The sequence below is a fragment of the Archocentrus centrarchus genome, chromosome 22 (assembly GCF_007364275.1).
Source record: "Archocentrus centrarchus isolate MPI-CPG fArcCen1 chromosome 22, fArcCen1, whole genome shotgun sequence".
Classification (NCBI taxonomy): domain Eukaryota; kingdom Metazoa; phylum Chordata; class Actinopteri; order Cichliformes; family Cichlidae; genus Archocentrus; species Archocentrus centrarchus.
The window spans coordinates 21,968,395-21,992,292 of NC_044367.1; the positions used below are offsets into that span (position 1 = coordinate 21,968,395).

The window sequence follows — 23,898 nt, forward strand, 5'->3', positions numbered from 1 at the left end:
TGTATTCCCTGACCAGTTGGTGAGTCTTGCTGGAGGTTGCTGGCTGTTGCTAAGTGAAATCGAACGCAAAGAGAGTGATGCACCAAAAACCTCATTCTGATTGCACCAGATTGCTGCATGGAAGGTGGAAACTTGGCTGCACTCTTTAACTAACAACCAAGCGGTAGGGAAACTGTGAAGATTTGCAACGCAAACGAGAAATGTAGAATGTTCAAAGTAAAGTTGTGGCTTACTGCGTTTCAAAAGGTAAAACTTTCACTCTGCAGGTGAACGTAGAGCTATTCACAGTTTCGTTAGTGCTTAGCAAATAGTTGGTGAGTGTGGGCGACTGCAGCAACCTGCTGGCGATCAAAGTAGGTTTTTGGTGCAGCACCGTAGAACTTTTTTTCGACCAATTCCACCAAGCGAGAGTAAGTACACGCCAGCAACCACTCACCAATCAGTTCAGAAATACACATTTTTCCCTAGCCACCAGAGATTTCCAGGGTGTCACTGACTGGCTTTAGCAATCAATTTCACAGCGACTGCCAGCAGCCTCCAGAAACCAACTGCGGATGGGAGAATACTCCATTTTCCTTAGTGACTGGTGTTTGCCAGGTGGTCACCAACCAGTCTCAGTGTGGCCTAAGTCAACACTAATACAACCCTGCCAAAATACTGATTTACCCAGCATTTCAGGAGTGGAGTGGAGCAAAGATCAGTTAATGCTGTTCTGTGACAGTACCACACACAAGAAGCACGGAGCAAGAGATTATTAAAACACCAAAATTTCAACAGGAATTTGTTCCGAAGTCTGCATGCAGCATGAAGAGCATCCACAAGGTTACAAGGACTGAACATACTGTTGTACATGTGGAAATCAGGTAAGTCCCAAAGTGATCACCTCAGTGTTGGGAAAATGGACTTGCTAGAAAGCATCTTAGCTGTGAGTGTGTAAACCTACTGCATGCAATGTAAAAATGTGTTACCTCCAGTGCTTATGGTAAGCTTAAATTTGTCACACAGTTATCAAAAGTTTCTTACCACTGAATTGTGAATGTCTTGATGATGCATGTTTAATCATCCAAGTAAAGAAATCTCAGAAAGCTGTTTCTGTGCATCTGGACAAGACATTTTAACAGGGAGAAACGCTTCGTCACTCATCCAAGTGACTTCATCAGTCTCAGCTGACTGCAGGTTTCCCCAACCTTATAAACAGTACATTTGCATAATGACAGAAACTAACATCACTGCCATCCATTCTGAATACTGGCAAATTGTTTCCCACTGAGAAATTTAGTTTCCCTAAAAGTTGTAAGGCTGTTTAGGCTCAAATTTGCTCTTGATTTTTCATAGCCATTGTTTAATGTAATTTTAATGGCAACAGATTCAAATGAAAATGAATGTACTGGCATCTAGGAGCAAGTTTGATTCCCAGAAGGAATCATAGGTGTGACCATGAGCACTAATAACACAACACCTAGGCAACTGACTTAACCAAACAAGCAGACAATATGATGACACTGATGATACACTCTTTCTCTTCTTCTTCTTCTTCTTCTTCTTCTTCCAGCTGCTCTCTTTAGTGGTCACCACAGCAGATCATATGCCTCCATCTCACCCTATCCCTAGCATCCTCCTCTATCACACCAACCCTCTGCATGTCCTCCTTCACTATATCCATGAACCTCCTCTGTGGTCTTCCTCTTTTCCTCCTGCCTGGACACCATTTGTGCGGTATATCCACTATCCCTCCTCTGCACATGTCTAAACCATCTAAGCCTTGGCTCTCTAACATGTCTCCAAACTACAACCTGAGCTGTCCCTCTGATATACTCATTTCTAAACTTGTCCATCGTGGTCACTTCCAATGAAAATCTTAACATTGTCAACTCTGCCACCTTCAGCTCCACCTCCTGCCTTTTGTCAGTGCCGCATGCTCCAAATCATACATCATAGCAGGTCTCACTACCTATGAAATAATTATTATGTCCCCTGTAACCATTTCAAAATTTAAGAATAGGTGCCACGTAAGTGTATTTAAGCGGAGTGGATATTTTGTGGCTATCTGATCACAGAAATCGTCATTCAGATGTTGTATTAAAAAAAAAAATCATTAGCAAATTGATTGGTCTAAAAATAGACATCTGCATACATGTAGACCTGAATTTCACTATTTCATAACTGTAGCTCACTTTTAGACCCATAAATCAAGTAACACAGTTTTCTATTGTGCATTCCTGTAAATTTATAGTTGCTTTGATGACACAAAGCAACTATATACATTCTGTAATGTTTGGACTAAAATGAAAATGAATGCTCTATGAAAGCTGTAATGTCGCTGCAACAGTAAAAGCTGGTCTACGCAGTTTAGTTTGGTCCAGTCAGAGCTTCTGTTAGTTGAATTTGATCAAGAAAGAAAAAGAAATCATTTTCTATTTTGGGGGAAGTACTATAGATAGCAGCGCGGACACACAACCACACACGTGCTCCTCACACCTCCGAGGAGGCTGCTGACATGCCCCAAAATAAACTAGTTTGGTCAAAATAAATCAAATCAGAAGTCAAAGGACTACTGGGAGCTATTTAGCATTAATGGGAGGGACTTTCACTAATGCAAGAAAAATCTCCTTAGAGGGTTAGGTGTGGGGTGAAGCTGGTTTTTGGGCGGGTAGGGGTAACATAAGAAGGTCATCAGTGACACCGACATTAATGAGAGACCACACAGAAGACTGGTGCCCCTGCTGGTCCTCTCTGTGTGTTAAGACAGGCCTGACACTGTAGTGTGCCACTGGCATGGCAGGCAGCAGCGCAGCTCATCCATATCTCTGTACTGAGAACAGCCCCCCCACACACACCTCTCAGGGACAATTACTGCTCTTCCAGCTCCTCATCACAGATGGTGAGGGCTTTCAGAGCGACCCCCACCCCTCGCCTCCTTTCCTCCTCATCTTATTGTATCGTTGGTTGACTGTGTCTGCCTCTCTCCACCTCTCTGTCTTTTTGTATTTATGCTTAGGCTATTTCTGTCTGCTTCCTCCTCCCTCTGTTTCTTTCCCCCTCCTCCTCCGCCTTTCCTTCTTTTCCTCTCTGCCTCTCCCAGCTCCAAACTCAACAGTTCAATTTAAATCCATTACACCCGAGCCCCTGACAGAGTGTGGCATCCATGGTAACCGTTACTAGACAACATTCTCACTGTGACTCTGCAGCGAGGCCACCGCTGGCAGGGAGATGCACTGAAGGCATGTGGGGCGTTTTGACATAAATGCCTGTGTCATTTGCTAAGTGACAGACCCCGTCCTTCAACTGCGACCCCAATGTGGAAGGGGAAAAGATCACAACATAAATCATGTCATGCTGACGGAATGAAATATATTTGTTTAAAAGCATGGCAATTCAAAGCAGAAGGATGAATCTAATTTGATGGCAATATGGCATCTTTCTATTGCCATTCCCTGTACATGGCTGCCCCTGCAGCCCTCCTATCTGCTGAGCATAATGCTGAGTAAATGTGGGTAGGAATTCAGCAGCAGCAGCGATGGCTGAAGTAAACCTGCTTCAAGCCTCCGTCCTTGAAGAAAAAGTAAAGACACACTAAATCACCAACACGGCGTCTCACATCCTACGCTAACTACTGTACAAAACCACAGTAATCACAGCAGAGAAACTCAGCTCTGACCTTTCCACTTGGAAGGCGGTGCTGTAAGTATACACTGCTCTTCCACTATTGTCTTGATTCATGCAAAGTTGGGCAAACAATGTACATGAAGATAAAGATGCACAGTGAAAATATGCAAGGTTATAATCACAATCAGAGATAATTAAAGGGACTGCTCATGCAGTGCTTCCCACAATAACAGTGCATCAATGAATTACCATTTAATTGCATGTTGATACAATCAATGCTGCTGTGACAGTGAGCTCGTTGCTAGCAGAAGGGGAAAATTATCATGCATTTCTTCACTATAATGGAATGAAACTGTAAAACAAGACATCTGCCTTTTAAAATAAGTGGCAACTGTTCTAGGAAAATGATTGCTGCCATCAAGCCATTAAAGCTACATGCACAATGGAGGTCATAAGCTGTCTGAAAAAGTTTCATGGCATGAATGCAAATTTATGACACTATTTTTAAATCTTTATTCTCTGCAATTGTCTTTTTTTCATTCATTAATATATTCTCTACAGTAGCTGCCGCTGTTATGGGTGGAATTAGCCATTACTGTGCTGGATTCAGAATGAACATGCCTGAAATCCAAGAGTATTTAACACAGAGAATACAGCTAACTGTGGCTGTACTCTGGTCCAGTGGTTAGCACTGTCATCTCAAAGCAAGAAGGTTCTGGCTGTGTGGAGTTTGCATGAACAAGTACTCTGACACAGACAAAGAACACAAAGGTTTGAGAAAAGTGGTGCAGGCTGAAGGCCCTTTTAAGAAAACATACTCTAATAAGCAATCACCACTTCTTCAGTGACTGTGAACTGCATGGTGGTCCTTGTCCTCCAACAGCTTCCTTCTTGTTTATCACATCTGTTCTTTCTTTTTCTTTTTCTTTTTTTTTTTAACTTTGTTTAACCTGAGAGACATATTCAATATCAAACCTTTTTGTGTCTCAGGGCTCCGAACATTTACCACTTCACTTTGAGCTGTTTCAGATTATTCTATTGCAGAAATCTCTGCTTTTTTTTGTTGCTCTTTTTGCTTTAGCGGCCAGTTTCTCTTTCCATGATGTTCTTCAAGGTATGCATGTTACATACCTGGAAAAATGGGGGCGTGGCAATATGCCGATTACAGATAACAATCACAGACCTGTCACTTTAAAATAGTGGTAAGAACAAACCAAGCTGGTACACACGTTATATATTTTATGGTAACTCCTTGAAAGTGCTGATTTTGTGGGCATATTATAATCATTTAATTAAGCACATGGGAATGAGGCACCATGTGAACTGTTAGATGAAGAACCACAGGTGATTTTTTTTTTTTAGCAAGCTTACCAACTTGCATGAAACCCTCATTATTACCTCTTTATTACAATAGCATGGGCTTGCTTGGCTGCACTATAAACAGAATTACCAAATGATCATCTGTTTATTTCTGAAAAGCAGAAGTGTTTTTTTTTTTTTTTTAAATAAATCTCACAAGGACTAAAAGTTTAAAGATTACAACTTTGATAACTCCAGTTTGCAGCTTTTAAATGACAATTTTCTGTATCAAAGGAATCCCAGTTATATAGACAGTACATTAACTCTGCATAACCTTCATTATCATGTCACACCCTGCCTCTGACATTCCTCCCAGTGACCCCAGAAAGAAGTGGAGCTTTAATGAAGTCAGGGTCTGTGAATGCATGAATAGCACTGGACTCCCATTTGAATTAAATCTATTCATCCGTGCCAGTATGATTTCTCTGTGGTACTGAGGCAACCGAAGGCCCTCTGAGTCGTGACATTTGTGCCATGGCTGGTGGAGCAGGCTGGGAGGTGAACACCCATCTGCCTGTATCCCTGACCGCAAATTTCAAACCCACTGCAATACCTGGGCTTTGACTGGAATGAGGAAGATAAGGGGAAGGGAAATCACAGTGTAACAGGTTTATGGCTAGGTGTTTTAGCAGACATGTATACATGCGGCTATTAGAAAGAAAAGCAGGAACATGCATTCCCGACATTTTGCAATACAATGCAAAGCAAAAACTGTTATTTTTGCACATACACCAACAAAGGAGCATCCAGATTCAGTTCCTGCAGTGCACCTGTGACACACAGTCCCTGTGGTGTATTTTATGATTACATAATAATCTTTACTTAAATCCATTTCTTGCATGGGAATTAGTATCAGTGTCACAACATTCTAATTTCAGAACTCTCTTGACATATTAAGGTAATCCCTCCCAGATTTCAATATTAATTTGTCATGTGTATTCAAAGAGAGCCTGGCACACTTTGAAAGTGAGCTGAGAACAAACCACGAGAGTTTGCTGACAGGAGAGAAGGGATTTAAATGATTTTAGACACGGGGGGGATCGGGGGGGTCAAACTGCTAAGCCCCCACCAGGACTGATGCAACTTCATAAGGCAGGTGTGCAATGTGCAAAGCAGATGCGCAGCAATTAAGACAAGAGAAAATAGCACATCAGAGATATAAGAGATGCTCTCTGAGACCGAGCTCATTGCTCATATATCAAGGTACTGATTAAATTAAAGAACTGCAGCACTGTTTTATGCAGTGTAGTGAATGCTCTATTATTATTATTATCATTATTAAAAAGGACCTATTATGATTTTTCTCATTTTTCATCATAAATATAAGCTAAAACTCAAGAGCCAAAATTCTTAAAGTTGGCTTAAAGGGAGGGGTTAAACTGAACGACTGCACTAAGACCCAGTATAAGATAAATAAGGATGAGTTATTTCTGAATTATGCACAATTACTCTAGCCAAGAATAAAAACATGGTGGCAGGAATGAGCTTGATCTGTACCTTTTACACTTTTATTAAACATCAACTAATTCATCATTCACACCACAAATCACCAGACTACAAATATCATCAAGTCCAAATTGCAGTTCATTATCATTTTTTTTTTGAAGGACTGCTGTGTTAAGTCATATAGTAAATCTGAAATCTGACAGTTTGAGCCAAGATAATGATCAATACTCAAAGCATACTGCTGTGCTCCCCACAGGATTTAAGTAATTGCTGTGCAATGTTTCAATGAAAATTGTCTTTTTTTATATATATATTCGTGGCACAAAAGAGTTACTTCGTGCCTCTGTGTCAACAAAAGTGATCTGCTTCAAATTCTTATCAAATCTGTTATCTCACTTTTGTTTTGGTGCATTGTTTATTGTTATTATTCTCTGTGGTAATGCCATTTCTGCAAAGCTGTCAAATGTATTATAAGTTAAGGCGAAATATTGTCTGTCTTGTTAAAACATATTAGATTAACACAGTCTAATTTGATAAATATACAGTTACTTCCACTAACTGATTAGCTGAGCACAGATGAAAAATAGAAACTCTGCAGCTGAAGATATTTTTCCCAGTCTAAAAGTAAGATCTCAATACACCCTGTAAAACAACAAATTCTTATTTATGCACTATGGAAATCACACAAAATAGCTATAAAGTGTTATTGTTGCAAGTTACAATAGTTGTTTCCTTTAGTCTTTGAGTAAAGGTAAATTATCTGGCTGCAAGCAGTAACTGCTAATCAAAAGACACAAAGCTTATAAGAGAAGCACTGATCATTTACCTTTCAGCAAGAAAACTGTTTAAAAGTCTTGAGCCACCCCTCATTTCTTTATATTTTGCTAATAAAATGGGGAATAGGTGCAGCGATTGACCAAACTGCATGCAAATATACATTAAAAGACAGAATATGAGTTTGTACAATTCTAACAAGTTGATATTTGGTGTGGTATTTGGTCTTTGCTGAATTCTTTCCTATTTCTTAATTACATGACTTACAAATACTGTTCATTTGCTGTTTTTTAGGTCTCGCACTTCTTCTTTTGCTCTCCACTTGTCCAGTTTCCTCAGATTTTTTTAAGGATGCAGTGCACGCCATGTTGACATATGCCTTCTACACAGCTTTACATACAGGAACTAAGCTGAGCTTTTACATTAAACTCTCAGTAAGAAAGCAAAATAAAAGCATGATGTGGTGAGGCAAAACTGACTTTAAATAATGTAATTCAATTTGAAGCGTAAACATCGCTTGATATTCCAGATCTCATGGTAATCTTCAGCGTTGATCCATCTCCAGCACTAATCCACCAACTTTTTTTTCCCCTAAACTGAGCTGCATTAAGAAAACAGACTGAGGTCCAAGGGTCACATCCCTGAATCGTTTGCCAACAGGTGGTGAGGTTGCTGCTCCTGCCGGGAGTGACAGCTGTTCCCCATCGCTCACTCACCAAGGTCTTGCTGTTTCTGCCATCAGTCGTTGAAACAAGGGCAGAGCTTGATGAGCCTCTGGAAAACTGATGGCGCACTGGGAGACGGCTAAAACGGCAGGTATTAGCAGATTAGTGGCTCTTGTGTGTCATTAGCTAAGGTAATAATGGAAGGCTTTGTGGGAGGTTATGTTGTGTAATGATGCATATGATAGCATAAGCCCTCATTAAACTGCATTTCAGGCCTATACTGACCCACATAAAATGTGTCATTTGATCAGTAAATGGCATCTAATCCATGGATTTTCAGATTACCACTTCCTGTGTGTTCTTGTGAGGACTGCAGCCTCTTGTTCTCTGCAAACTGTAGGAATATTTAATCCATCTTTCTCAGAGGACACTGTAAAGGCCGATGTGTCCTTATATGCTCACGTTGCCGTGGGAGGTTCCACTGCACAATCAGGTAAATGGTAGTGCAGTGTAATCCAGCTCACACACACCTATGCAAAGCAAACAATGCTGCAGTATAAGTCTCATGTTTTGCTTTTTTTAATCTGAATAAGCTTAACACACACACACAAAAAAGAATGGGACAGGGAGGTATTTTATAGCAATACCATGCCAGGGGCCACCTGTCATCCAGACAAATTGAACTGAGGTTAAAAAGAAAAAAAAAAAACGCTGCAGAAACTAATCTGGAGTGTGTAATGCTATGCTACTTTACTGCCTCAACACTTAAATTAATAAAACACATATTAAGTTTATATTAAGTATATGATGTTGTACAGTGTGTAGTTTTGGTGTGTGTACAGTACACACTATCTTTGCTGTGAGATTTCCAAAAACCATGAACAGCTTCACTCTGACATACTGGCACATCCATTGGGAGATCCCCAGTGCCATCTGTAATGGCTGGTGGGGCTGGTGATAAGGAAAGTGAGTCTTTATCTCAGCCCAATTAGGCAGCTAATTGATTCAATACCAGTCATTTAGACCTCCTCCAGGCTGAGGATTGAGCACTTCAGCCCTTTGAAAAGACACGAGGTCCCCGCAGGGGAGCAACCAGGGAAAGATTGTGTTTGACCCTGCGATGCCTGTAGATTATAATCTAGATTGAAATCATCTAAACAGGTCAAAATGGGTAAATCTGATGAGAGATTCAACCTTTTGATTGCATAATCTATTTTTTTTTGTCATCTCTATGTATATTATCTATTAACCATCAATTTAATCTCTGACTCATTTCATTCACCAGAAGGCAAAAAATGTCTCATTTTAATGCCAAAATAATGAATTAAAAAGTTGTTTGTGGATATTAGAGTAGTTTTATGGATGTTTATTGGAATGATTGACCTGTATAATGTTAATAGTAATATACCATAATGCATATGTGGTAGTGGCGTAGTGGGTATGTGCTCGCCTTGCAGCCGGAAGGTTGCAGGTTCGAGCCCCTGTCCATTGTGTCCTTGGGCAAGACACTTAAACCACATTGCCTAACGGTAGCGCTGGTCTCTGGCTGCATGACCGCAGATGCTTGTCTCTGGATGAGTGATCTGGAACGATCATTTCGTTGTGTGGACAATGAGTTGAATCTAACAATATGTGCCTTTTCTGTGATGATGAGGTCCATATGGGATATGGGATTTTGGTTCACAACAGAGTGTGAAACAGCTGGAATGAGAGTTAGCCACCGAAAGCTGGCTGGGAAATAGGATGAGGAGCACGTTCATTCGGGAGGAGCTCAAAGCAGAGCCACTACTCCACATCAAAAGGAGCAAGCTGAGGTGGTTCAGGCATCTGACCAGGATGCCTCTTGAGTGCCTGCTACATGAGGTGTTTTGGGCATGTGCTACAGGGAGAAGACCCCAGGGGAGAGCATATCTCTCAGCTGTATTGGGAATTCCTTGGTGTTCTCACGGATGAGCTGGAGGAGGTCTCCAGGGAGAGGAAGGTCTGGGCTTCTCTGCTTCAACTGCTACCCTCGTGACCCAAACCTGGACAAACGGATGGATGCAGGGAGGGCAGAAAAAGCATGGATGGATTTTGAAAAGTGCAAAACAATTCATGTCGTAAAATTGCATACACAGCAATTTTGTCCATATGGTCCAGCTTTGAAACAAGTACAACATGTTTACTGTATATATTTATTACAAACTGCAAAATGAGTATTATTTTGAAAAAAAAAAAAACACTGCAGATTAAATCGTTCTTACATCAAAACATTTAAAAATCTATTCAGAACATGTGATCCAGAAAGTAACTGCATGACTTTAATATCTGGGTTTTCCATGTACGCTATGTTACATAGTTCCATAATTCTAAAGATATATGATCAATTTAGGTGCAGATCTGAATCACACTCTTTAAAACCGTGAAATGGGACACTGGCCTTGGTGGAGAATATGTTCTCTTAGTGTCCTTCTAGAAAGGATGAGCCCACTGAGCCTATACTTGCAACATAAGAACACTGCTATTTACAGAGATGGAGGTGGCCTTTCTTTTCCCATGGTACTAATCCACCACTGCCTCTGGCTTTCCAGTTCACTTTTCTGAGGAGGAGGAAATAAGTCTTTTTCTTGACACGCTGAAAGCAGGCGATTCATTTGAGGTCAAATACAGGTTGGCTGCTAACAAAGGGATGATAAGCTTGACTTTTAAAGCAAGACAAAGAGCAGGTTCATGAAATTCACTGAGTCATAGAGATTTATGCAGCCCGTGACCCCAGCAAAGGGAGTGTAATGAGCTCTAAGTTCATGAGTGGTATGCTCTTGGTTCTATCACGTAGGAAAAAGCACATATTATTCATAAGGCGATGAGATGGAGGAGACAGTGTGGCGCATCACATGGTCTCAAGTGGTTAGTGCAGTGGTTATGGAAGTAAAGCAAATCTCAAAGAGATTCGTCTTAAAAATTCAGTCTAGGTGTAATATTACAATATTCGGGTTATATGTTAAGGCCTCCTTGTACACATACACTTAGTCTTGCTTCTTTAATAAAGGCAACTTTTTCCCTTTACACAACAGGCTCATGAAGAAAACCTTTTAGATGCAGTCCTCATCTTCCAGAGTACAGGATTACAGGGAGTACAGGAAGATGTCAAAAGCAGGTAACAACCGAATCTAGCCTCAAATGGTTTCCAAACCTTTTGAGTTTGTGTCTAATCAAATGGGGTCTATATGTAACCCCCACAGTGGTGGTGAGCGACTTTTCATATTGTCTCATTTAAATAATTTCTTAAAGCAGGTAGGTATAACCAACTAGAATTTTACAAGAAAAGAAAAGTGATGCTTATTTTTCAGCTTTTCAGTGCCATCACCACATCCACCTCCTCCCATCATTGGAGATTATGCCAGTCTTTATACTACCTCACTAAAAACGACAGTGTTGCAAATTTGAAAACACTTGTCTGTTTCCAATTAACATATTCTGTCCTTCAGTTATGAGAGCATGCTGTCACTGAAAACACTTTGACACCTACTTAAACATATTGTACATAACCCAAAGTTTCTTTAACTTGCTTTAAAGCAAGCTTGCTTAAAAAATATGTTTTGAGCACATAAGACTAATTTTGTTTCAACATCGGGACACTAACCCACATTAAATATACACAATAGAGTACTGTGCAAAAGTCTTAATTTCTTCATATTTTGCAAGAAAAATGGAAAATAGGTGCAGCGATTAAGGGAAACATACAAACATCGATAGAAATGCAGTATAAGAGACAGAAACACGCTTTGTACTATTCCAACTAGCTTAAAAATAAATATTTGGTACGATCCCACGCCACTTCAGTGATGCTGTGGTTTGGGCTATAGAGAGGCCAGTCCATGACTGACAGTACTCTGTTGTGTGCTTCTATATATCCAGGTATGTTTTTACTGTATTGGCAGCATGTTTGGGATCATGCTGAAAAAATAAAGCCGTTGCCAATCAGATATTTTCCAGATGGTATTGCATAGCAGCTCAAAATCTGACAGTACTTTTCTGCATTTATGATCTCCAAACACCACCTCCTAATGATGACTGGAACCAAAAATATTAAATTTGTTTCACCACTCCATCAGACCTGTTTCCACTGATTTTCAGTCCAGTTCTTGTGCAATTCGGCATACCTCAGCCTTTTCTCCCGGTTTCCAGGCAGCCACCATTTCTGATGAGCCTTCATTGAACAGTAGATGCATCAACTAAAGGGCAAGATGCATCTCTCAGGTCCAAAGAAAAAACTGTGAAAGACCTTCAGAAGGCTTGGAGAACTATGGCTCAAGACCACCTTAAAAAATTCCAAGAAAATCTGGCTCCTTAGAAACAAAAATAAAATGAAAGGAGGGGTGGCTCAAGAACATTTGTACAGTACTGTATGTCAGCTGGCTTAGCTGTTATATTTCTTTGCTGTCATTGCAGCCATTTACTCTCTGCTACTACATGACCGCCGTTAAAGTTTCCCCAGCAGCACTCTTGTGACTAACATTCTTCTAACAAACTGATTTAACTGACAGTGTACTATTACGATACAAAACTGTATTTTTACTGTTAACTACTGTGCCACCCGCAGCTACTATCAGCCTATTCTTGCTGTGGTTGCTCAAAAAAAAAAAAAAACTGCTACTGAGTTCTACAACCATGTCCATTGCTAATGTTACTTTTTCAACACCTACTACTGCTGCTGTGATGTCACTAGCACATGCATTAACCCTGCTGCTTCTGCTCCATCCCAACAACAGCAGCAGCCACTACAACTATCACAGTACAAGCTCTGCTACTACTGCTGCTAGTCAGTCTGCCAAAGGCTAGCATCATAGGCACTATTTTTACACATACTAATTTGGAAAAACTTCACAGAGAGAAGAAGATGATGACAAGCACATGTTTCAGGTTTTGCTTGAGCATCATATTTAATTTTTGGCTCAGTCTGATTGACTGTCAGTCTAATTTTGTGCAACACATAAGTGCCCCAAACCAAGTCAAATACCTCGTAAATTAGCATTTTTATTCAACATAATGTCCTGCAGCATAAATGTCTTTATATTCTTATAGGGTGCTTGCAGCAACATTTTAAGTTGTCCATTTGAACTTCATGTGTCCTAGCTTCGGTGATCTGGTCTGAGCATCCCACCACAATATGACTCACCCTTCATTTGGTGGTAATGAATGTGTGTGCGTGTGTCTGTGTGAGACGGAGAGAGACAGAGAGAAATCTGGAAGAAGGACCCGGCCAAGCTCAAAGAACAGCATGTGAAGTGCCCTTAGATGCCACAAGAGCTCACTCTGAGCCTGACGGGTGGCACATTTCCCAATGCTGGGCATGATTTGAATGAAAAGTGGCAGGGTTGGAGATGGATCACCGCAGGGGGAGAGGGGTATTAATCCTACAGCCACACACATGCAAACACATTAACACATATGACAGATGTACAGGATAATAAAATACTAAAATACTTCCATTGCAAACACATTGATGTCCAGAACACTTGCTTCTTTATTCAGTTTTGAGCACACATGCAAGAAACACACTCAAGTGCTTGAGCCTACATAAGACAGCACAGTACATGAATGATGACACTGTCAGCCACTGCTTTGTAGCACACTTTTTGCACTGTCATTTGAAGGTCCCACACCTTCAAGCCTACCCAGGATTCTCCACCCCCCCTCCACCCCCTTCGCTCATGTACTGATTTTTATTTTCTTCAGAAACATTGCAGCACCTTATTCTATCCTCTGTCCTTCCTTTCTTCTATAATATGTCCCATTTTGGCCAAGTGTATGACTGTTTTAAGCCTTTGGAAACATACTCTTTAGTGATGATTATTTATTTGAGGCACTTCACCGTATTTAAAAGCAACTGTTGTAATTAGTGCTCCAAAGACTTTTTGATTAGTCTTTTAAAAGTTCGCACCCCACCTGTCATGACCTTGCGCTCCACCAGTGGGGCACACCCCATAGTTTGAGAAATGCTGCTCTAATGTGAAGATGTGTAATTTTTTTACATGTTAAATATATATCTTTGTATTTTTGGACTGTTAGCGAAAACAAACTTGAAATTTGAAGAGATTGTTTTGAGGTTTTGGACTATGTCATCAATCTGATTGCAAAGAAATCTATGAGAAACTGACCTCACTGCAAATTTGATGTAATACAACAGTAAAATGTTTCCCAGTTAGTATGGTCTCAATTGTTAGTTTCTACCCAAATTTTTGAACATCATGATATACATTTTGCAGACCAAGCTCCCATTTTGAGTAAAATAGACTATGAAGCAGGGTATGATTTAGTGCACGGCTACCCTGTAATTTACAAGTCAGTGGTACGGGCATGCAGCATACCTGGTTTCAGTCATTTCCAACCTGTGCTTGTGATGTCAGGCTGCAAAAAAGGTTTGAAGTGCTCCCAAACTAATAGGTGAGTATAACTATCTTCTATTTGCTCACAAAAAACTTACTGACTATTTTAGCCCCCTTTTTCAGCACTTATTTATTGTAGCAAAAAGAAAAGCAAACAAAGTTAAAATTGCTCTAACTTGTCACCAGGGGTGGGGGTTGACTGTGAACTCCTCTATATACCAAAGTATTCCAGAGTCAAATGCGGTGACATCTGCCTGACAGCTAAAATTTGGCCCAAACTGGGTCATGCAACAGGACAATGATCCCAAGCACAGCAGCAAATCTACAACAGAATGGCTGAAAGAGAAAAGAATCAAGGTTGCAATGGCCCAGTCAAAGTCCAGAGATTAACCTGACTGAAATGCTGTGGTGGGACCTTATGAGAGCTGTGCATAAACGAATGTCCGCAAACCTCAATGAACTTATGAACACTGTAAAGAAGAGTGGGCCTAAATTCCTCCACAATGATGCAAGAGACTCATAAAGTCAAGTATTTCAAGTTATTTCTGCTAAAGGTGGTTCTCCAAGTTCCTGAATCATGGAGTGTGCTTAGAAGACTGCACAGAATTCTGTGAAAACTTCCTTTTTCATATGACTGTTTGCATTCTTTCTGCCTTACAATACTTCTAAAATTCTCATTCCTGTGCAGAAAACTCAAAAAACATCTGAATATGAGCAGCACTCCAGGACTGACACTGCACCAGGTTCAGGGATATTTCCAAGCATGACTTACTGCTTTCTATCAGATATATTTTACTTATTGCAAATGAGATGCAATCAAAGTTTTTGACTGTTAGAAGGAAAATTCTAGGATTTCTAAGAGTGCCACTTGAATCTAATAACAAAGAACTGCTGTGCAGCTTTCTTAAAAGTGAGAGCTGAAAAATATTTCTGGGGTACTCACATTAAAAAAAAATTGGCCAAATTAAACATTAATACAAATTTGCAATCAAGTTTAGAACAAAAAAGAAATTTGATGAAAAGTACATTAATACATAGTTAACATAAGAATAATATAAGCCAAATAAAGGCAAACGTTTGTACCAAATGAATGACAACAATATAGCTACCTAATACAAAATATCACATATGCATTCTGTGTAATTCTACAGAAGCCATGACCTCAGTGAATGTCTCCACACATGTCTGACATGAATATCAACATGCCTGAAACAAAACTCACCAAACTGGGAAGTGACACATTCTGACTCTGCAGTGTTGTGTTGTAGCAGCAGCAGCATGAGTGGAGCGGCGGGACTGGCCACCTCACCGAAGGTGCTAATGGTATTGACCACTTCATTGCGAGTTAGGGAAGGGCATTGCTGGAGCTGGCAGTAAACAACTCCAGACTGACAGGTCAGGGTGACTGTTGGCTTGATTGCTTTCATTACTCAAACACTGTCCAAAGTCTGATCCGCCATCAACGCCTCAGCGCTTGAACAAATTTAAAAGCCAAAATGAATGATATCACTCTAAAGATCAGAAATCTGACAAGTTTTTTTTTTTTATTATGTGTTCCTAGTTTGATCATCATAGGAAAGAAATAATAAAGAACTAAGAGTTAAGTTTGTTGTTGTTTGATGCAAAGGCTGCGAGGAAAATGGAGCAAGGCTGTTGCATATGAAAAAAAAGGGCAACAAAACAAAGACTCTCATAGAATATTCATCAATTCTGCTCCTCCACTATGGCTTTAATAAGGAGAAAAACAAACCCAATCAGCCCCACATCAGCGGTTATGAACAACAATATAATCGCTACATTATATCTGAAAACTGAAAAATTATCATATCATTCACAACACTGTGATCCAGCAGCACCAACACCGGCAGCAGGAGAATGGTGTATATGTAACCCTTAAAACACTGGCTTGTGCTTTCTCTAATATCAAATCAAACAAATTTCATCACCACGAGCACATTCATAAAATATAATCCTGCATGGGAAATAAATACAGAAAAGCTTTTCATTACCTCCTCATCATATATAGATCAAACATTTATTACCCTTGATCAAACATTCATTACCTCATGCATTTAAAAAAGTAGAGCTCACATTACTCACAGTCAACACGCTCTGTGCTTTCATTGTGTTTTTATCTTTCTAGTACCAGTATTAGTAACACTTTAATCAGTTTGGCATTAAGTATACACAAATATGTTTAACAGAAAGAAAGCGAAAGAAAAACATGCAGTGAATATTTTATCATCTGCATACAGAAACTACTCAAAAGGTTTCACTTCCTTCCCCTTCAGCCTATGGCCCAAACAAAACAGCTGTTCTGATTTCTTTAGACTGAACTGGCCATTGGCATGTGTCTTCCTTAGCTCCAGCAGTCGTTACCTATCTTCATCTCTCCCTACATCTGAGCAGATACCGCGCTCTGCCTCCATATCCTCGACACCTATTCTGTCTGTAGCAATCCTAACTCATGTTCGCTGCAGTGAACCCAGCAGTCCTGCAACAGACGTCGACCACTGGAAGCAATAAAAGCCAAGTGCAACTGAATGTCAGTGCTTTACATTTTAATCGATTTAAAAAACTGTCGCATTTCTCATTAGGAGGCACTGATTCTAATCAGCAAATAACCACTGTGCTGTTCATATTTACAGCAATAAATCAAAATCTATTTATTTCATCTGTCAATACAGATATGTTTGACTTTTTTGAGGATACTTATTGACTGAGTAGCAGTAAAAGAGACATTATAAATGCCTCAATCAAATAATCAGAATGCCAAAGAGGGTGTTTTTTTTGCACCCTCTCCCTCTGAAGAGCAGGTAACATTTACAAAAGTGTTTGTAATTTTGTTTGTGAGTCACTGCCTTCATTATTGTCTTCAGTAAAACACAACCTTTTGGGTCAAGATCAGGTGACTGTTCTTGAGTGTAACCAGTGGTTTGCACCTAGTAAACAGGCATCTTGTTTTTGTTCATCAACCAACTGGAAGGTCAGTGGTTAGATCCCCGGTTCCTTTAGCCTGCATGTCAAAGTATCCTTGGGCAACACACTGAACTGCAAGTTTCCCCCAATGCATCCATGTGAGTGTGTAAATGTTCAGTTAAAAGCACTTATGCAAAAATGCATGGGTGAATGCGGCTTGTAGTAAGAAAGCGCTTTGAATGCCAAAATAAAGTAGAAAAAAGCCATATAAGTATAGTCCATTTTTACCATTTACATTCATGGAGGCATCTCTTGATTGCAGACAAAGATATGCTTACCTCCTGGATAAAGTTCTTGACTTGGCTAGATGTTGTGAAACTGTTTTTCCTAACCAAGAAAAGAATTCACGTTACTTTTCTTCTGCGGTCTTTCGGGCTTTCTGGTGTTGCTGAGTTGGCCAGTTCACTCCTTCTTATTAAAAATGCACCAGCTTACTGATTTGGCCTCTCAGAAAGTTATTGCTATCTCTCTGACAGGTTTATTTTGGTTTTTCAGCCTAATGCCGGCCTCCTTCACTTGCATCAACATCTGTTTGGACTTCATATTGAGAATTCCAGTTAAAAGCCACCAGTTTAACAGTTGGAATCTTTCATTAGCGTCATCTGTCATGAAATAATGAGGGAACAGGTCTCATCTGGCCACGAAACTGCTTGTCAGTTAATGCAATACTTTTATTAAACCCCCTTAAATTAAAGCTGAAGATCGACACATGATTAGCCAATGTGTCCAAATACTTACATTCAAGATCAGCGTCAAACTTATAAGATTAGTTATAATGTTACATGTGAACATTTACATGTGAACACATTTGCTTTTATCGACACAACAGCTAAGCATTTATCTCGGGTATATATCACCTATTCAGGTAAATTCACAAGAATAGAAGGCAGAGGGGAATAGTTTAAGGCAATACTACATTTTCAAAACAAGATACTTGACAGGCAGCATGTGTGCGTGTGGGTAAAACCTGCAACAACACAGAAAGGGAATTAAAAAAAAGAAGCATCATAGAGCAGCGGAGGAGTGATGCAGCCGTCACTCTTAGAGACCTGCGTAGTAGCTGCTCTTCATCATGACTCTGAGAACACGGGAAGCCGGCACTCAGACAGTGCTGCCAGACCCAATAACGTAAACATAATGAGCTGTAGTGTTTGGAGGGAACAGCCAAGTGTTAGTTTCTGCACCCTCCGCACCAGCTTGTGAGCTTCTCCTGTTGCCTGGCCTTGAGCATGGTTAGATAACACTGCATTAGATAACGGTGTGCAAAACTTAAGAAAATGCCTGTTGGCTTCTTTCAGCACACATTATCAACAACAAGCAGGCAACAAGGCAACAAACAAAACTTATGATGAAAACTTGCTCTGATTTGGATTCTTCTGTTTTACTTTTTATTCTCATAGTCACCTTGTTGCCAAAAAAAAAAAAAAGAAAGAAGAAAAAGCTAAAGAAATACAAGAAGCTCAGAAACACATATGACCTCATTATAAGATGCTACCAGAAATTGATTTTAAGTTTATATAGTTTCATGCAAACTATCAAATTCAGAGTCCTGCATGTTACTGTGTCTCACCGCAAAACATAAATCAGTAATCTAATGTCACCACCAAGAACAGTACGCTTGCATTTTTCACCGAAGCAAGAACATGGTTAAAAATAGCTACTAGACTCTGCATTTAGCAAAACGTGTCTTCGCATAATAATGGCCACTTGCTCCTTTGAGAAGGTAAATGAAAGCAGCTCCTAGACTCCCTGTTCTCTTTTTATGCAGATGATGATGCTGTCTGGGGAGACTGTCATTATAATGATGATGGTTTGATTTTGCAGCTGTTTTTTTGGATGTAATATTAAAGAATGGCTGAGAAGTGGGGTAAAAAAAATGGAGGGTGGCATGAGGTGAATAGGGTACCAGTGTCATAGAGTAGTGTAATGAAAGCATAGGTGAAGGAAGTGGATAGATAAGCAAGGAAGCTACAAACAGGAGATATAATACAATGACAAAGCAAGAGAGTGAGAAAAAACAGAGAAAGAAGAAAGTTGATTAAGAAAACCAAATAAATAGAGTCAGTACTGCACCTTTCTGCAGACTCATGTCTACCATTCGAGGCTCGGCCAGCTCCAGGAAGAAGTTCTTGTTTTTCTCATACTCCTCATCGTCAATAATTTTCACGTGAATAAATTTGCTGCAAGAGGGAGGGGGGAAAAAAGGAAGGGGCGTGAGAGAAAGGACAGAGAAGGACAGAAAGGGGAAAGAGAAGAAGAAAAAGGTTAATTTGTGATGGAGGGACACAGGAAGTGCGCTGTAAGTAGGATTAATAATCAGCATGGAAGAAAGGTTAGGAGGTGGAAGGTCAGCTTGCTTTGGACCAGCCTGTCTGTCAGCAGTTGGACACGACACACACACACACCGGTTCCAGTGAGCTCATTGGCTACCACGGGTGCCATGACAACCACATTTATCACGTCGCCAGACACATGTGTAACGAGAGGGTTGAAATGCACTCCATGGCAGGACAGATAAAAAGAGCACAATGAACTGAAAATAGCAGCATGTAATCAATCGGGTTGTAAAAATGTGTAAAGGAGCATTTCGCAAGGGCAAAAAGGTGAGTGAAGGATAAATGAAAAAAGCTGTCACTACTATCTAAATCGATTTTTGTGGCTCAATATTTCAGTCAAAACCTCTTTAAATGAGATGGCCAGCTGGACACTGGGAGGGCTTGGCCCCCTCTTGAGGCACAGACGTGGCAGAGAAGAGAGGAGCAGCTCGTTGCTGAGTTCATTGCTCTGGTTTGGGGAGAACACCCCTTTAATGAAGTGAAATGTCTGGAGGGCTGAGGCTCCTTCTCTGGAAAAGGACTGCTTGTGACATCATCACACAGAAACAGTTCAATATGGCACCTCAGCCCCAGCAGCGTTTTCACCACTGATCGCCCTAATTGATCTTTATAAAGAGTTATCGACAAGCGCAGGCAGTTAAGTGGTCAGTAGGTACCCAGATGCCTTTGTGCCTTGCCATATCACAGCGGGTATTCCTCAAGGAACAGCTCTGTTGGATACAATTGGAGTCATGCAAACAGATCATCGCACGTTGTCTGATGCTGGAGAATAAATGCGCAAAAAAAATCTTGCAACATCCACTTTATTAGGCCCCCGAAACCATTCCCTGCATGCGCAGACAGGTCAACAATACTCAACAGCGATGCTCCTACCCCTGAAATAGGGATGACATACTTCATTATGCGTCTGACATCTCACAGGAAGACGCTTTTCCTCTTCATCCGCCGAAAAACACAATTTTTTTTTGCATGTTATTTAGGGAAAGTATTTGGAGAGCAGGGGTTCAGCTAATAAGATAAGTAGCAGGGAAGCATTCATTATGGTTAGCTGCTCATGTATCATGTATCAAGTCAAAAAGCAGCTCTCTCTCCCCGAAATCCCGCTGATGTACTTCCAGCACCATGACATATAGCGCCGCTTGTGTCAGTCAAAGCACTGACACGCACAGAAGTCTGCCACACAAACCAGCATGCTGCTCACACACCATGCATATAAATCTACTAATCCGGGCATCTCGAGAGGAAATATAAATGTATATGTAATCTCGATGTAATGCATAGCCAAATCCCTGTCTCTGCCCAGCGTACTTTCTACTTCTGTTTGTGACCAGCTTAGGGACGGGAACCTACAGTCTCAATCTGTTAGCACCCACATACAACAGAACAATCAATCTCTTTTTTCCCATCCTTTCATATCTGAACGACAGGTGAAATGTCTCCAGTGTGGTCATTGCTGCCCTGAAAAGCACCTCGGTTTTCATCAGGACTGAAAGCAGGAAGAGCTGGAGTCTAATGAGCAAGTGGAAAATGGCAAACACACACACACACACACACACACACACACACACACACACACACACACACACACACACACACACACACACACACACACACTGCCTGGCTACTGTAGGGAATGGTGATCTGGCCTGACATTCACAGAGAAACCACAAATGCGGCCATTTGATTAATCTATTGCACATATGCAAAAAATAAAAAAAAACAGCTACATATTTAATGACACTGGGTAAAAATGAGCTACAGGACCCAGATTCCCAACTTTCTTTAAGCACTCAAGCAATCAAGGATGCGATCCAGCTTCATGATTTGCTTTTGGATCATTAGGTTAATTTAGAAATATGCAACAAATATTTATACAAGTGAAATTATGAACGTCTTAAACCTAAAACAGTGACCCATTTTGCATTAGACACAATAACCTTAAAGTCACTGGATTTCTGCACTGCTTAAACCTAATAACAATATCTTTATGCATATCAACTTAAAAAAAATGTTTTCTACCACAGTTTGGCCCACCTGTCAAAAGGATTGATGTCAATAAAAATGACCATGTTAGTGTTAATGAGCAGGTTGTCCAAGACTGAGCCACCTGCAACAGATTCTCAGGACATTTAGCAGGCAAAAGGACCAGAAGATCCATTTGCTTCTCATGACAGCAGTGCGAAAACAATGCGTTATTTTTTGATTGTGTGTTAATACTGGGGTAAGCATCATGCTTTTGGAGGTTGCACATAAAATCAATAGTAACCTTTTCCACATACTGGAAATAAAGTGGTCCTGCACATCCTCTTGGCTTTTGAAAATCTGACCCGTGAAAGGAAACTTTGTCCAATCAGGTCTTTTCAGACAAGATCAGTGAGCAGCACAAAGTATTATAAAAAGGAAAAAACATTAAGAAAGATTTAGTAGTGTAGTGGGCTGAACAGCAGATTTTCACCTGGGAGAATGGGGTTAAAATTCTATATATGAAACAGTAAACTATGTGCATATGTCCAGGCTAGTTTGGTGGGAGTGTCTTTATTTATATATTTGTTTATATGCAGCTTTTAAATGACAACTGCTGAGATGCACTGGCTGCAGAGACATAGCAGCCCATGTATTAGAGTCCATGTAAGGAGTTTGTCGGAGGTGGCAGTGGCATAAGACACAGGTTTATCAGCTAGGGCCTGTGGTTCACTCCTGGTTTCACCTTTTTTCTCCCCTAAAAGCTACATGGTTGCTTGTTGTAAAAGATCATGGTTTGGTTTTAAACACACACCTTCACATCAGCAATCCTTTATGCTGACAAGTTGGAAGTGACAGCCCTGTCTCACTAATGCCACAACCTAGTGTGTCATGCACCACCGCCAGAGGACACCTTGTACGTAAGCGAGACGCAGTGAGCAAGTGAGAAAAAGGAGAGGAAGGGTGAGAAGATAAGAAAGAGACAAAATAAAACAGTCTTTAGTATCTATGACGTGACAGAAATTCTTCCACATCCTCAAACGGACACAAAATAATAGTTTATTTACTTTATCATTTAAGTGCAGCTGTGTCATGCAGTGTTACTCTCTCTCATTTAGGGTAATAAGCACACCCTTGGCCCACACTTCACAAAGTATCACAATTATAACCTGTAAAAGACCAATTATAATCACACACAAACCTATACAGAGTTTATCATATTTAATAGAACTCCTGCCCTCAAAAGAAGAAAACACAAATATATACATTCACGTTTTTATACCCAAGTTTGAGCTGGCACTCTGAACTTAATTAATCAATTAATATTCAACAGCTAAAACTAATTGTTCTGTTACGGATTGCAAGTTAATATCCTTAATTTGGCATCTTAATCAAAAAATCGTTACGTGATTCACTTTTTCAGCTTTTTTTGCAAAACAGTAAATTTGAAAATTCACAAACAACAACAATAATTATATTTTAGCATTAAAAATATAATTCCAATTAAAGAGCTTATGCATACTGGTGGATTAACCATTACAGAAACATAAACAATTATTTTGGTAATTACCAGTACTGTTAATTTAGGGCAGTTGTGGCATAAATCTTACATTGGGTGGTGGTCTAATAAATCTGTTAGGCACTGTATGTGCAGGAGTGCATACATAACATTAAGAAACTTTTGCATTTGCCTGTGAAAATTGCCAATAATTCTTTCATCCATCGCAACATCTGGCATCAGATGCACATACAGTTTGTGTAAGTTTATTCTCAAACATCTGCTGTGCACACTGACTCAAACTTGTTTAAAGAGAGTTTTTAATATCTCCTACAAGGAATGGTGCAATGGCAAAGGTTTGACTTGGTATGTTGACATTAAATACACAGAGGGTCTGATGAAGTGATACAGTATACACAGACACACACATACAGTAGTTTCTTGGTACAACATTTTTTGAGCCTGACCTGCTGTGATATTAGTTCTTTTGGAGGTGTAACAGGTATTTTTAGGAACCAGGTTAAATATAGATTTTTCATGAGTATGTGGCTGGTTATCTCTACACTTATCTTTAAGCCTTCTTTATGCATAAACGTGACACATGTGTTACAGAACTGGGGAACAAAACAACAGAGGTACAAAAACAAGTGTTGATAACTAATATTAATATACAGTATAAGAATGTACTAAATTTACCAATATGAAACAGCATAATCGCATCTATTAAATGTATTAACGTTAAAAAAAATAGTACATAGCCTCAAATGCTGTGAGACATGGAACTGAGTCGTGGCTGTTACTGTACTTTTAGTTGTAAAAATGAATTAATGGTGGTATTACAGGGACAGCGGCAGATGACTAAGAGCTGAGTAGTCTTGAATACTGAATTCCACAGGATGCCATTG

General features: G+C 40.0%; 1 protein-coding gene across 6 annotated transcripts in view; it reads right to left on the reverse strand.

The window, feature by feature from the left end:
• Nucleotides 1–23,898, reverse strand: part of slc8a3 (solute carrier family 8 member 3) — a 117,877-nt gene that overhangs the window by 19,467 nt on the left and 74,512 nt on the right. The window contains exons 2-4 of one of the 6 annotated variants that reach the window (XM_030719459.1): nucleotides 19,266–19,377; nucleotides 4,441–4,461; nucleotides 1,634–1,648 (exon numbers count right to left, since the gene is read on the reverse strand). In XM_030719459.1, coding sequence (XP_030575319.1) covers nucleotides 1,634–1,648; nucleotides 4,441–4,461; nucleotides 19,266–19,377 — 148 coding nt within the window. Of the gene's footprint in view, nucleotides 1–1,633; nucleotides 1,649–4,440; nucleotides 4,462–5,492; nucleotides 5,510–13,699; nucleotides 13,720–15,086; nucleotides 15,110–19,265; nucleotides 19,378–23,898 lie in introns of all 6 variants that reach the window. The other 5 variants (XM_030719457.1, XM_030719458.1, XM_030719462.1 and 2 more) reach the window with 5 other exon arrangements.